Below are 14729 nucleotides of genomic sequence, written 5' to 3' on the forward strand. Positions count from 1 at the left end.
AGCGCCCGCCCGCCGCGAAGTCAACGAGCTTCGGCGGGACGTACGCGGTGCCGGCGTACCTGCAGGCCAAACACCGGCTCCCGGCGGCGGATTTCTTGCATTGGCGCCGCCACGCATCCTCCACGTTGTCCGGCGAGCGGGATCGCTTCGATCCGCTCGCCGGCGAGGCGGTACTGCGGCGGCGGGCGTCCATGCCGGATCTGGGGTGGAATGCGGCGTGGGGGAGCGACTAATTGCTCGCCGGAGCAGGAGGAGGAGGCGGCGGCGCACGGCGGAGCTAGGGTTGCGAGTGAGGGGTTAACCCCTCACTCGCACCTCGCGCCCACTATATGTACGGGGCGACGGGGCCGATTTCCTGGGCCCCGTATTCCGCCGAAACGGGGCGGCCCGAATACGGGGCCTGCTAGACGGCCCAAACCGCGCCTGCCCCGTATGTCGCCGGAATTTTACGGGATGGGCGGGTTATAAGGGGCCTGTTAGACATGCTCTAGGAGCCTGTTTAACAATAACTTTGGGTGCGTTGCTTGGGCTTTTGGCTGGCCTTTCAAAACCAAAAGCCCAACCAAACGTTGATCTGATAGCAACCCTCCTAGCAAACCTTCTTAGGCAAACTCGAAGGTACGTCATGTTTTCATGGTGTTATCTACATCGCTAAGCTGTATCAACAACCAAGTTGTAGCCGTGGAAATTCATGGTTTAGTGATGAAAAACAAAATTGTATTTTTTTATCTTATATTATTTTGAGATGCTTTCTTTAGTTCACAGGTTTTGTGTCCACTCTGATCATTTAAAAGATAATAACCAGTGGCGAGTGCCATTGGAGATGGCATTGATCATCTCTAAAGCGATGTAATCATTGCCATAGATTTGAGTGGAATATAAGAATTAACAGTAGATTATATTTTGTGGCCACTCTCATCATTTAAATGCTAATGAATCACGATCGACAGACTAATCAAACTTATTGTGCATTAGTATTCGTATCTAGGTAAACAATGCGTTGCTTTCCAAATCCAATAGAAAAAGTGCAGCTAGATTTTTAATGAGCACTACCTTGAGGAACAAACAATGATGAGTTTTTGATCTTTAGCATACTAGCTCATTTGGAAAGTTTGCTTATTTAACGTTGACGGACTGACGGAACTTGTTTAACTCCACGACGCCTCTAAACTTACTTATTTTCAATGATACTTACGGAAGTAGGTCAGTCCTTACAGACAACTAACTCTGCCAGGATGCATGCGGCTTTGATTTAGTAGTTCTAGGCTGTCTTCTTAGAGATTAGTTTAACTTATTACTACAACAACTTGCTCATCGAATATCTGAATTGACTGGTTATTGGAGGAGACCAGAATTGCAATTGCAATGATGGAAAGAGAAGCAACCAACGTGGAAAGCAAAAGAAAGAAAGAAAGAAAGAAAGAAAGAAAGAAAGAAAGAAAGCGATGCCTTAACCTGCTCATATCTTTCTATCTAGCTTCTTCCATATCAAGTCAAGTCAATGGGCGTTGATGCTGCAGCGAGTTGGTGTTTCTAGGCCAGTTGCTAGCACTACGAAATCAATCACTCTTCTCTCCTTTCTCCATATGCAAATATTCTACTAGCTTCCATGGGAATACCTTCTTTCTTCAGCTGGCTCATCGGTAAGTACCCAAACATTGTCACCCCCACCATCGCCGCCTGGAAGGAGGACGATGATGATGAAGAAGAGGAAGAAGAAGACGAGGAGGGGGAGGGAGGTGAAGAGGATGAAGAAGAAGAAGAAGAAGACAAGGAGGGGGAAGAAGAAGATGATGACTGCATCTTCGACAACCTCTACCTTGACATGAATGAGATCATCTATAAATGCTTCCGCATGAATAACGGATTGGTAATACACATATTGAATTATTGATCAACCCGTGCTTGACAAACTAATCTTCACGTATGCATCTGGCTGGTGTCTGCCGATTATTCCTGTGAGTTCTTGAGCCCCTTTTCACTAGCATATATTTTATTAACAGGTATACCATTGGTTCTTTGATTACATGGATCGCTTGTTTCTCATGGTCAGGCCGAGGAAACTCCTTTACTTGGCAGTAGGTTCGTACAAACATTTTTCCATCTTGCCAGTATAGAAGGGTCCACTTATAATTATTTGGTTCCAAACGCAGATGGTGTTGCCCCTATGGCCAAGATGAACAAGCTGCGCCAAGCGTACTTCAAATCTGCCAAGCATGCCACAGATGCAGTGAGCTCTCAATTGTATATACTGTATTATTTTAATTTCTGCATGGACGCGTGACGTAATTAATGTCTTAAGTAAGAAATAAATTCACCTTGCATGCGTGCTTAATTCCATCAATCAGGAGGCTGAAGCAATTCTCTTGACAGAGATATTCAGAGCCAAAGGGAAAGAGGTCCTGCCTCGAGACAAGTACGAGCTTGAGGATCATACTGTCAAGATGCCAGGGACAGAATTCATGGAGAAGATATCAGTGCTGCTGGAGTACTATATCCGTAAACGGTTGAATACCGACCCCAAGTGGAAAGACATCAAGGTTTGCACTTTTTTTACACTTGCATTAGCACAGTATATGAAGTTCATTTTCATCCTCTGTTTAGCCAGCATATTTTCGTTTCTATATATACTATTATTCCCTTATGTTACATAAATAATTCAACTTTAATTGTTATTTTTTCAAAAATATACCTCTAGCACACTGGAACTGTGATTACTATGCCACCCACATACTCTGTTAAAGCATGTACCTTAGGGTTTGTGAGATTGCTGAATTTGTCAAGAGGTTGGCCACTTGATGAGTTCACAATGTATCTTTTTCTGAAGGTAATACTCTCTGATGCAAATGTTCCTGGAGAAGCGGAGCACAAGATCATGTCTTTCATTCGCGCACAACGGAGCATGGAAAACTATGATCCGAACACTTATCATTGTCTGTATGGGCATGTATGTACTTTAACTGCAGGATGCACTTGATTATCTCATTGTCTGAAATTTTCTGCAGCATCAAACTAGATTTTTGAGATGTTCAATCTTGCTTATTTTTATTGGAGTTATATCTGAATAATTATCACAGGATGCGGATCTGATAATGCTAGCTTTGGCATCTCACGAAGTACACATGTCAATTTTGAGAGAGGTCGGTAATTCAAGCAAGATACCTGCGAGACTGTATCAGGTTAATTCCACTGACACAATATTACCAATGGTTCTCATGTTAACTATGGAAATAACGACGTCTTATTTCAGTATGTGGACATGTGGGTTCTGAGAGAGTACTTGGAGCTTGAAATGAAGACACCAGATTGCAAACAAGATACTGAGAGACTAATAGATGACTTTATCTTCATTTGTTTCTTCATGGGAAATGATTTCATTCCACGGATTCCTTCACTAGAGATAAATGAAGTATGTATATGTGTATGTATATGTGTATGTCTAACTTGAACATCGTTGCAATTGATTCTCTGATCTACGTTCACTGTGACAGTTTGGAGTTGATCTTCTCATTGAAGTGTACAAAACAACCTTCAACAAAATGGGGGGCTATATTGTCAACACAGACAAAGTACCTGGAGAATTTATTCCTTTTATTTTCATCAATGATAAATAATTTCACATGATTTTATTGCTACTAAAAACAGATCAAAGATAACCATGGTGCGTATCTGCAAGTCTCAAGATTAGAGAAGTTCTTTGATGAACTGTCCTTGTGCGAAGAGAAAATTTTACTGAAAAGATATGAACTGAGAGAGGTATGTTACCACCCTTATCAGTAGTCTGCACTAGTGCTAATTAGTATTTTCATAGATTTGTTCTTGATTTACCTGCAGCACTTATTGTGCAAGATACAACGTGAAGCTGCGGAAACAGAATGGAATGAAAGAAGCTCTGACAGTTTGGTAAGGATTAATTATTTAAAAAATATATATGCAGTGGTCTCATTGGTTCTTTCTTCTACTCAGGAAGAAAGCCCCGATGGTTCATACTCGACGTGCATGCTGTTTTTGAAGCAAGGAAGTGCTCGTACTTTCAGTGGGACTAATGTATGGGAGTTCTGCTTATTTCTGCTACAAATTAAGAATGCTTGAAAGTCCTGACTAATTCCGTATTGTCAGGTCATAAAGAATACCAGGGAGCTGTGGAGAACTGCGAGAACTGTTTGCCATAATAAGGGCGACCTTTTTAGAAAAAGAGCCTGCACACAAGACAGGGTTAGTGGCATACATTGCTATGCAGATTTATTCTGTGTGCAATTTTTCACGTATCTATTGCAGCTAAGACCAGGATGGAAATCACGGTTCTGCAAAGAGAAATTTGGTGCCGAAACTTCTAATGAAGCTGGATGGCTGCAGCCTGAAATGGTTCTGATTTTCTTTGTTTCTTCCTGCAAATGGAATCGCATGAGACTTGGCTGGGGAATATAAATTTATTTCCTTTTTCTTCCTCATTTTGATTATTTATTTTGTGGTATTAACCTTTCTCATACGGAATTTAGGTGCAGAAGTATTTAGAAGGATTATGTTGGATGCTTCGATGCTATTTTTCTGAAGTTCCTTCATGGACTTGGTATGAAGAAAACTATATCAATTCTGTAAATATTTTTGTCAATGTAATTCTTTACACATTGCAATTTCATGGTCCAAAGTTAGTACTATGATGTATGTCTCCTCATATTTACATGCGAGTGATGCCTAACAGCTCCAGTACATAAATATCTAATGGTAAAATTTGTGCGTTCTTGCAGGTGCTACCCATTCTATTATTCTCCTTTGGCATGTGATTTCAAATGTCTGTCTCAATTCAAGGTATCCTTCACCGTGGACAAACCACTAAGACCATTTGATCAGCTCATGGCAATTTTGCCTCCAGAAAAACATGTTTTGTCATGTGCCCTTCCAGCATGTTACATCAAATTAATAGACTGTGAAGAATCTACAATACGAATATTCTATCCATCAGGTATGTAAGTAAATCCTTCAAGTATGTTTATTGTTCTTATTCATATCATCAGATTAATTGTTGGCGTACTTATATAGATGCAATTTGTTTTTTTTTCACTAGAGTTTGAGATGGATGCAGATGGGAAACGTTTCTTGTCGCAAGTAAGTTATTCGTTCACAATTGCATTAGGTAAACTGAATCAACTCATAGTTTCAACCTGAACAGATCAAGTCTTGGCTTTTCACACCTTTTAGGTGCTAGGCATAAGGAAAAAAAAAAGGACTGATGCTAACTTTCAATGAATGAATTGCACCAATTTTAGACTAATAAGTGGCTTCAGGGTGTTGCGAAGTTGCCATTCGTGGATAAGGAATTGCTGCTTTCCGCTACCAAAACGGTAGAGAAAGAACTCACGGTAAAGCAATCGCTTGCCATCTGATTATCTTATACCAACGTACACCACCCTTAAAACTATAGTTGCATAAACCACAATTAATTCATCAGAAGCATCCATAATTTACCTTGTTTACACATCAGGAGGATGAGATGAGAAGGAATAATATCCGGCAAGAGAGGATCTTCCTAAGGTGCTCACACAGTTTGGCCAATCACGCAGCATTCGTGCCAACATCCGAATCTCCACAGAAAAGGCTCCCGATATGCACTAGGTGCTTGATGTAAAAAGAACTTGCGTGAACTTTAGGAACTAATGCTGATTTTTTTCCCAAAGCAATACAAAATTGATGTTGACTTTTTGTTTTGCTTTTTTCTACAGCGAAATCGGAGGATGGTTCTCACCTGAAGAGGAGTTTCAAACATTCGCGTCAAGAAGAGATCAGGTTAATTGCTCTTACATTTGGCCAATCGATCCAGACATGTCGGTGTAAGTTTCTCTTCTCGAGTTTATCACATGCACGCATTGGGATATCTATCTGTATATAGCTCATGTGCCGTCGCTTTTTTCCATGGCGTGTTTGCGTATGTTTCAGATCAGCAATGTTCTTCAACCCTGAGGCAGTGAAGCCAATCTCGAGACTACTTGAGGGTGTCATCGTACCTGATAAGGTACATCCTGATGTTAGCGGTGGTACATAATTTTGATTGATATAAATTGGAGATTCGTCGATGTCTTCAACATGTGTGTCATCCTGCAGACAGTAACTGAGGCCGACATTCGGAAGAGGCCGTTGTGGCACACCTACCCGGGTCCAAGACTACCGACAGTCGCTCACAGACCAGAGACCATGGGCCAGTGGAAGGCGATGCCGAGGGAAGAGCACAAGCCCGGTGGAGAAGGGTGGCTGGGCAGGGGGAGGGGAGGCACCGCTGCCGTCGCCGAGGCACAGCAGATCGGGAGCAACAGCAGCTACGGGCGTGCGAGAGGGGGCGGCTATGGGAGGGGTTCGCGGGGTGTGGACATGGCGCAGAGCCCTCGGTTGGACAGCGGTGGTGAGTGCGTCTCCAGAGCGGGACGGGCTTGGGCAGGAGGAGTAGGCGGGCCGCCGGCGCTGCAGAGGCAGCAGACGGAGGGGCGGCAGGTTGGGTTGTGGGCGAGAGGAGGCGGCAACCCCATGCGACGTACAGCTGATTGATCAAAGCTAGTACAGCTGATGTTCCCATCACTTCACCGATTCAAAATATCGCTACTTTATCTAACGGATTTGCTTGAAATCAGCCGTCTGATTTTTATTACGTCTCGGTCAACTCTGTAGCCATTGGATTTGACTCATGATTCGTGCTGATATGACAGCAACAGCCTACAAGTGAGTTGCAACTAAAGAATCTCACCCGCAAAAAATCTCGAAGATATGGTAGACATCTAAATTTCCAGGCATGAGACATTGGGCGATGAGAGAGTTGGAGGAAGTACTCCGAGAAGAGCATCAAGATCTCAAAGCTGACAACATGCTGGCGCTGTGGCGCATGCCCTTGCTAGAAGAGGCTCCCGATAGCTATGACTCCCGCTGCTCTTTCCATTGTGAATCAAACTTTTCGTTTCCCACAATGTGAAGGCGCAAAGCCGCTCTTCACAACATCAGCCTTCTTTTTGAAAGGCTGCAGGCTGCACTATGACATGGTTGCTAAATAATCCATAAAACGTGTCGCTAAATTGTATGTATATAGACATGTTTTAGTATGTCTATTCACTCGTTTAAACAACAAGTAACTAAAACCCCTTAATCGGAGGGAGTAGTTTATTTGACCAGCCTGCTCTCTGAAAAGTCCGCAGACATGTCGTGGGAGTTGCAGTACAAAAATAGCAGTCTGTCAGATTTTGAATACTCCTAGAGGCGACTCGCCGCGAGTCAGGTCTTTCTATAATCACACACCACAACTCTCCCAATTCGTTGCCACTGGATAACTCTGTACCACAATAATTAACAAGAGGTATAGCACACTTGCTGAGTGAGTAAGAGTAGGCATCAGTGGAGCCCGGCATCCGTGCATGTCGGCAATGGCACCCGGCCAGCAGCCGTGCCTCCTGCAGTCTGCAGAGACCCACTTGGACCGTCCTCCCGACGACTCCTGCAAGTCAAGCCGTTTATAATCACACATCTACCTAGTCTCTACACCTATCCCATTGTTGCCATTCGTCATTCCCCATAATCACAATAACCAAGAAGAGGAAGCAAGCAAGCAAACTTCGGGCCTGCATGCAGCCGGCGGCGATGGAGATCGGCCAGCCAGCACCTGCGCCGCCGGCAATGGCGACAGGGCAGCAGCAGCCGTGGGAGTACAGCCTGCGGAAGTACCTCCTCCTGCTGGCCACCATTGTGGCCACGGTGACGTATGCCGCGGGCTTCAACCCGCCCGGGGGCGTCTGGCAGGAGGGCTTCAACGACGGCGGTCAACTCGCCGGCGAACCCATCATCCGCCACACCCACTACCACCGCTACCTCGTCTTCTTCTACTGCAACGCCATGGCGTTCGCTGCGTCGCTCGTGGTCATTGTCCTCATCCTCATCCTCGCCGTCCGGCACGACAAGGAGAAGGAGAAGAAGGGCGCCGTCTGGGTCTTGAAGGACATCGTGCCGCTGCGGCTTGTGATGGTGCTCGACCTGGTCAGCCTCATTGGCGCTTACGCCGCTGGCACCTGCCGAGACAAGCTGTCAACCCTCTACTTGGCGGCTTTGGTGACCACCATCTTCCTCTACATCGTGCCTCTCAAACTGCGAGACTGGTGGTCTCTTGATAGCAACTCTGTCTTCGCCTCCAACCTCCGGCGCGAGGCCCTGAAGGTGATGAAAGCCGAAGAACGGCTCCGCAAGGTACTGATGCTTCTGGCCATGTTCGCGGTGAGCATCACATACTGCGCCGGGATGAGCACGCCAGGCGGCTTCTGGGACAGCATTGGGGACAGCCACTGGCCGGGCGATGCAATTCTCAAGGACCACCACAGCCTGCGTCTGACGGTGTTCTTACTCTGCAACACCACGTCGTTCTTGGTGTCCCTGCTCATCACCATGCTGCTCATCATTGACAGAAAGCTCCACGAGAAGACGCCCCGGTCTATCGTGCTCTATGTGTGCATCGTCGTCGCCCTGATCGGCCTCATTGGCGCCTACGCCGCTGGCGGCTGCAGGAAGACCGACACCACCGTATACGTGGTCAGCCTGGTTGGCGCTGTTCTGGCATTCATCCTACTCCATGGGTTCTCCTACACTTCTTGTTCCGGTACAGAGCAACAAGCAGATGGAAATCAGCAGACTGATGATAATGCCAGGTACTGAGCACATCATATCCTCTTGTTTGCATAGACTGCTTCTTTCTTTCTCTGAACTGAACTCTGTTTCTTTCTCTGCACTAAATGAATGCAGTGCAAGGGAGGCTCTGGACAAGGCTCGTTCTCTTGTTCTACTGCTTGCCACTCTTGCCGCCACCATCACCTACTCAGCAGGGTTGAACCCGCCGGGTGGCCTTTGGCAGGACAACAGCAATGGGCACATGGCCGGCAACCCAATCCTTGTCACGACGAATGCTAGGCGGTACAATGTCTTCTTCTACTGCAACTCGGTTGCCTTCGTGGCCTCGTTAGTGGCCATCATCCTGGTCCAGAAGGAGCTTCTGGTCAAGCATCACGTGCTGGAGGCAGCCATGATATTCGACCTGTTTGGCCTCATCGGTGCGTATGCCGCCGGGAGCTGCCGGGACGTGAACCACTCCATCTATGCCATGGCCTTGGCAGGCGCCGTATTGGTCTACGTGGTAATCCATGTTGCCTTCTTCACGCTGGATCACAAGGAAAAACAAGATGATAACGAAGATCGGTTGCTTGAGAAGAGGCGCAAACGGTTGCTCCTCTTCGCAATCTTGGCAGCGACCATCACCTACCAAGCTGGCCTCACCCCTCCAGGCGGCTTCCTACTCCAGGACGATGGGCTCGGGCACCACGCCGGCGACCCGGTCCTCTTGTACAACTACCCACGCCGCTACCATGCCTTCTTCTACTGCAACTCGGTGAGCTTTATGTCGTCGATCACCATCATCATCCTCCTGGTGAACCCCAATCTATACAGGACAGCCATACGAAGCAATGCACTATCTATTTGTACGGCGGTGGGCTTCTTTTGTTTGATGGGGGCCTATGCCGCCGGAAGTACGCAGCACCTCAAGACATCCATCTACATCTTCGTGTTGGTGGCCGTGGTCATCTTCTTTTCAGCTGGGCTGCTGCTAGTATTTTTGGTGAGGGAGCTGAACAGAAATGGCAATCCAGCAGCTGTGCGATCAATAGAACAGGAGCCCCATAAGGACGAAGAAGAAAGGAAGAAGGATGAAGAAGAACAGAGGGAGGAGGAAGAAGAAAGGAAGAAGCACGTGAGGCGCAAGTACCTGATGCTGCTAGGCATCTTGGTGGCGAGTGTAGCCTACCAGGCCGGCTTGCAACCGCCTGGTCGGACATGGCAGAGCAGCGTCAACGGGTACGAGGCAGGCAATCCGGTGATGCATGACAATATGAGGGGCCGGTACCTTGCCTTCTTCTACAGCAACTCCATTTCGTTTGTGGCTTCCATCGTTGTCATCATCATGCTGCTACCACACTGGCTGCCGAACAAGAAGAAAGAAGAATGTGAAGAGTGGTCACTGAGGGTGATGAACAAGACGATCATACTGGATTTGTTCGCCCTCTTAGGGGCCTATGCAGCCGGCTCTAGCAGGGCGTGGAAGACATCTATGTATGTCGCCGCCCTCATCTTTGCCGTGCTGGGCTACTTTGCAATCCATATGACACTATCATTCCTTTCCCATCGTCGCCATCGTCGCCCTGAGAGGCAGAGCAGCCGTCGTCTTCATGAGAGGCAGAACAGTCGTCGTCTCCATGAGAGGTAGAACAGCCAAAGGAATCATCCGGTGTGATTCATCATCTGTGTGCTCACCTGTAGACTGTAGTATAGCTCATCTGAGCTGTGAGCCTCTTACCTAAGCTATTTTCTCTCTAATCGGCCTAGCTCTGCCCAATCTCTACCCTTCTCTAGCTCTCCCTCTTTTTAGTGATGTAATAGGGCTACTTGCTTGGGCAGGTGTGTTCATTATTTAGTGATGAATACGGCACATGATGCTTTGTTACTAGTGCTGCTGATTCTATGCGCAGTCTCTATCTCATAAGAACTTAAACGGAAATTGCATGACTTGCAGTTATAACTGTAATCAGGAAACTGAAGCATTTGTTACTACTACTGAAACAGAGTATGCCAGTAACGTCACTGGGTACAGTTTGAAGAATTGTCTGATCCTAAGGCGGCATATTACAGACCAAAAGTGGGAAGAAAGTAGATACAAAGTAACGACATAACAGTTAATCAAAGATCGAGAGAGAACTGAGAACATACATTGAATCCATCGGCGAGGAAATCTCCCTTTTGGGGAAATTCGCCGAACACCTGCAGGTCGCCACGATCGGAGCTGCCCGCTGCGAGGAAAAAATTGAACGATTTTTGAATTTGAAAATTGAATGATAAATGTTTATATACCATGTTATAATTGTATTAACCGAAACATTGATACATGTGTGATATGTAAACAACAAAGAGTCCCTAGTAAGCCTCTTAACTAGCTTGTTGATTAATAGATGATTAGTTTCATAATCATGAACATTGGATGTTATTAATAACAAGATTATATCATTATATGAATGATGTAATGGACACACCCAATTAAGCGTAGCATAAGATCACGTCATTAAGTTATTTGCTATAAGCTTTCGTTACATAGTTACCTAGTCCTTATGACCATGGGATCATGTAAATCACTTATACCGGAAAGGTACTTTGATTACATCAAACACCACTGCGTAAATGGGTGGTTATAAAGGTGGGATTAAGTATCCGGAAAGTATGAGTTGAGGCATATGGATCAACGAGTGGGATTTGTCCATCCCGATGACGGATAGATATACTCTGGGCCCTCTCGGTGGAATGTCGTCTAATGTCTTGCAAGCATATGAATAAGTTCATAAGAGACCACATACCACGGTACGAGTAAAGAGTACTTGTCAGAAGACGAGGTTGAACAAGGTATAGTGTGATACCGATGATCAAACCTCGGACAAGTAAAATATCGCGTGACAAAGGGAATTGGTATCGTATGTGAATGGTTCATTCGATCACTAAAGTCATCGTTGAATATGTGGGAGTCATTATGGATCTCCAGATCCCGCTATTGGTTATTGGTCGGAGTGAGTACTCAACCATGTCCGCATAGTTCGCGAACCGTAGGGTGACACACTTAAAGTTGGATGTTGAAATGGTAGAACTTGAATATGGAATGGAGTTCGAATATTTGTTCGGAGTCCCGGATGAGATCCCGGACATCACGAGGAGTTCCGGAATGGTCCGGAGAATAAGATTCATATATAGGATGTCATTTTATGTGAATTAAAATGATGCGGAAGGTTCTATGGAAGGTTCTAGAAGGTTCTAGAAAAGTCCGGAAGAACACACCTAGGAAGGTGGAGTCCACATGGGACTCCACCACCATGGCCGGCCAACCCTAGTGGGGTGGAGTCCCAAGTGGACTCCCCCATAAGGGGCCGGCCACCCCTATGGAAGGTGGAATTCCCACCTCTAGTGGGAATCCTAGCTTGGGAAGGTTTCCCACCATATGGAAGGTTTTGGGTTCGGGTCTTATTCGAAGACTTGTAGTCCAACACTTGGGGCTTCCACCTATATATAGAGGGCCAAGGGGAGGGGCCGGCCACACAAAAAAGCCACAAGCTTGGCCGCCCCCTATAGTGGCCGGCCACCCCCTCTCCCCAAACCCTAGCACCCCGCTCCTCCACCATATCCCGCACGCTTAGCGAAGCTTCGCCGGATTTCTCCACCGCCATCGACACCACGCCGTCGTGTTGTCGGATTCAAGAGGAGCTACTACTTCCGCTGCCCGCTGGAACGGGGAGGTGGACGTCGTCTTCATCAACAACCGAACGTGTGACCGAGTACGGAGGTGCTGCCCGTTCGTGGCGCCGTGATCAAGATCTTCTACGCGCTTTTGCAAGCGGCAAGTGATCGTCTACCGCAGCAACAAGAGCCTCATCTTGTAGGCTTTGGAATCTCTTCAAGGGTGAGTCTCGATAATCCCCTCGTTGCTACCGTCTTCTAGATTGCATCTTGGCTTGGATTGCGTGTTCGCCGTAGGAAATTTTTTGTTTTCTATGCTACGTTATCCTACAGTGGTATCAGAGCCGTGTCTATGCATAGATGGTTGCACGAGTAGAACACAATGGTTTTGTGGGCGTTGATGCTTATGTTGTCTTTAGTTTGAGTACTTTGCATCTTTGTGGCATAGTGGGATGAAGCGGCTCGGGCTAACTTTACATGACCGCGTTCATGAGATTTGCTCCACGCTTGACATGCAACTTGTATTGCATAAGTGGCTTTGCGGGTGTCTGTCTCTCCTACTATAGTGAAGATTCAATTTACTCTTCTATTGACAACACTAGTATCACCGTTGTGGTTGATGTTCGTAGGTAGATTGGATCTTACTCGAAAACCCTAAACCACGTAAAAATATGCAAACCAAATTAGAGAACGTCTAACTTGTTTTTGCAGGGTTTGGTGATGTGATATGGCCATAATGTGATGATGACTATGTATGAGATGATCATTATTGTATTGTGGCAACCGGCAGGAGCCTTATGGTTGTCTTTAAATTTCATGTTGAGAGGTATTTCAAAGTAGTTGTAATAGTTGCTACATGGAGGACGATCATGAAGACGGTGCCATTGACCTTGGTGCTACGCCGACGATGATGGAGATCATGCCCATTGATGATGGAGATCATGTTCGTGCTTTGGAGATGAAGATCAAAGGCGCAAAGACAAAAGGGCCATATCATATCACATATGAACTGCATGTGATGTTAATCCTTTTATGCATCTTATTTTGCTTAGATCGCGACGGTAGCATTATAAGATGATCCCTCTCACTAAAATATCAAAATAATAAAGTGTTCATCCTTAGTAGCACCGTTGTCAAGACTTGTCGTTTCGAAGCATCTCGTGATGATCGGGTGTGATAGAATCAACAAGTGCATACAACGGGTGCAAGTCAGTTTTGCACATGCGGATACTAAGGTGGCCTTGACGAGCCTAGCATGTACAGACATGGTCTCGGAACACGTGATACCGAAAGGTAGAGCATGAATCATATGATTGATATGATGAACACTTTGAGTGTTCGCCATTAAAATTACATCTTGTCTCGTGATGATCGGGCATATGTGTGATGGATTTGGTTCGTGTGATCACTAAAACAATGCGAGGGATATTGTTTTGAGTGGGAGTTCACCTAGTTTATAATTTTGTTAAATTAAAATTTGAACTCAATTTGTCATAAACATTAGTCTAAACTATTGCAAATATGTTGTAGATATGGCGTCCTCAATCAATTTTAACCAGTTCCTAGAGAAAGAAAAACTTAAGAGCAACGGTAGCAACTTCACCGACTGGTTCCGTCATGTGAGGATCTTCCTCAATGGCGGAAACCTGCAATATGTGCTTGATGCACCGCTAGGTGACCCTCTTGCAGAAACTGAAACCGATGAAGTAAAGAATGTTTACGCGACTCGGAAAACTCGGTACTCTCAAGTTCAGTGTGCCATCCTGTGCAGTCTGGAAGCCGATCTTCAAAAACGTTTTGAGCACCACGATCCACATGAGTTAATCAATGAGTTGAAGACTATCTTTGAGACTCATGCGGCCGTGGAATGCTATGAAGCATCGAAACACTTCTTCGGCTGCATGATGGAAGAAGGCAGCTCCGTTAGTGAGCACATGCTCGCCATGACCGGGCATGCGAAGAAACTCGGTGACTTGGGAATAGTGATTCCTAACAGTCGGGGATTAATCGTGTCCTTCAATCACTGCCACCTAGTTATAAGAACTTTGTGATGAATTACAATATGCGAGAACATGAACAAAGAGTTACCTGAACTCTTCGCCATGCTAAAATCTGCTGAGATTGAAATTAAGAAAGAGCACCAAGTGTTGATGGTCAACAAGACCACCAGCTTCAAGAAACAGGGCAAGTCTAAAGGCAAGAACAAGAAGAGTGGCAAGAAAGCTGCCACGCCTCCTGTGAAACCTAAGGCTGGCCCTAAGCCTGATGCTGAGTGCTATTACTGCAAGGAGAAGGGACACTGGAAGCGTAATTGCTCCAAGTATTTGGCGGATCTGAAGAGCGGCCTTGTCAAGAAGAAGAAAGAAGGTATATCTGATATACATGTTATAGATGTTTATCTCACTAGGTTCTCGTACTAGTACCTGGGTATTTGATACTGGTTCGGT

General features: G+C 45.9%; 2 protein-coding genes across 2 annotated transcripts; both read left to right on the forward strand.

Annotated features, from left to right (window-relative positions):
* The first annotated feature begins 1518 nt into the window (after positions 1-1518).
* On the forward strand, positions 1519-6625 carry LOC124689033 (5'-3' exoribonuclease 3-like). Its single transcript, XM_047222639.1, has 21 exons — positions 1519-1870; positions 2004-2082; positions 2154-2230; positions 2349-2540; positions 2828-2947; positions 3078-3179; positions 3251-3409; positions 3492-3569; positions 3646-3756; positions 3835-3903; positions 3967-4047; positions 4120-4215; positions 4279-4365; positions 4500-4570; positions 4749-4963; positions 5066-5106; positions 5286-5360; positions 5483-5613; positions 5721-5828; positions 5935-6010; positions 6100-6625. Exons 1-21 carry the CDS (start codon positions 1610-1612, stop codon positions 6535-6537), a joined length of 2667 nt encoding a protein of 888 aa, XP_047078595.1. The 5' UTR covers positions 1519-1609; the 3' UTR covers positions 6538-6625.
* A 974-nt stretch (positions 6626-7599) lies between these two features.
* LOC124691105 lies at positions 7600-10491 on the forward strand. The gene is made up of 2 exons (XM_047224385.1): positions 7600-8669; positions 8764-10491. The coding sequence occupies exons 1-2, from the start codon at positions 7600-7602 to the stop codon at positions 10274-10276; spliced, it is 2583 nt and encodes an 860-aa protein (XP_047080341.1). The 3' UTR covers positions 10277-10491.
* Positions 10492-14729: the final 4238 nt, after the last annotated feature.

The sequence above is a fragment of the Lolium rigidum genome, chromosome 2, assembly GCF_022539505.1.
Source record: "Lolium rigidum isolate FL_2022 chromosome 2, APGP_CSIRO_Lrig_0.1, whole genome shotgun sequence".
Taxonomy (NCBI): Eukaryota; Viridiplantae; Streptophyta; class Magnoliopsida; order Poales; family Poaceae; genus Lolium; species Lolium rigidum.

Excerpts from the sequence above, each read along its gene's own strand:
- LOC124689033 (XM_047222639.1), top strand. The coding sequence starts at position 1,610 with ATGGGAATACCTTCTTTCTTCAGCTGGCTCATCGGTAAGTACCCAAAC. Across the intron at positions 2,083-2,153 it reads ACTCCTTTACTTGGCAGTAG|ATGGTGTTGCCCCTATGGCC; the intron begins GTTCGTACAAAC and ends TTCCAAACGCAG. Across the intron at positions 6,011-6,099 it reads GTGTCATCGTACCTGATAAG|ACAGTAACTGAGGCCGACAT; the intron begins GTACATCCTGAT and ends GTCATCCTGCAG.
- LOC124691105 (XM_047224385.1), top strand. The coding sequence starts at position 7,600 with ATGCAGCCGGCGGCGATGGAGATCGGCCAGCCAGCACCTGCGCCGCCG. Across the intron at positions 8,670-8,763 it reads CAGACTGATGATAATGCCAG|TGCAAGGGAGGCTCTGGACA; the intron begins GTACTGAGCACA and ends AAATGAATGCAG.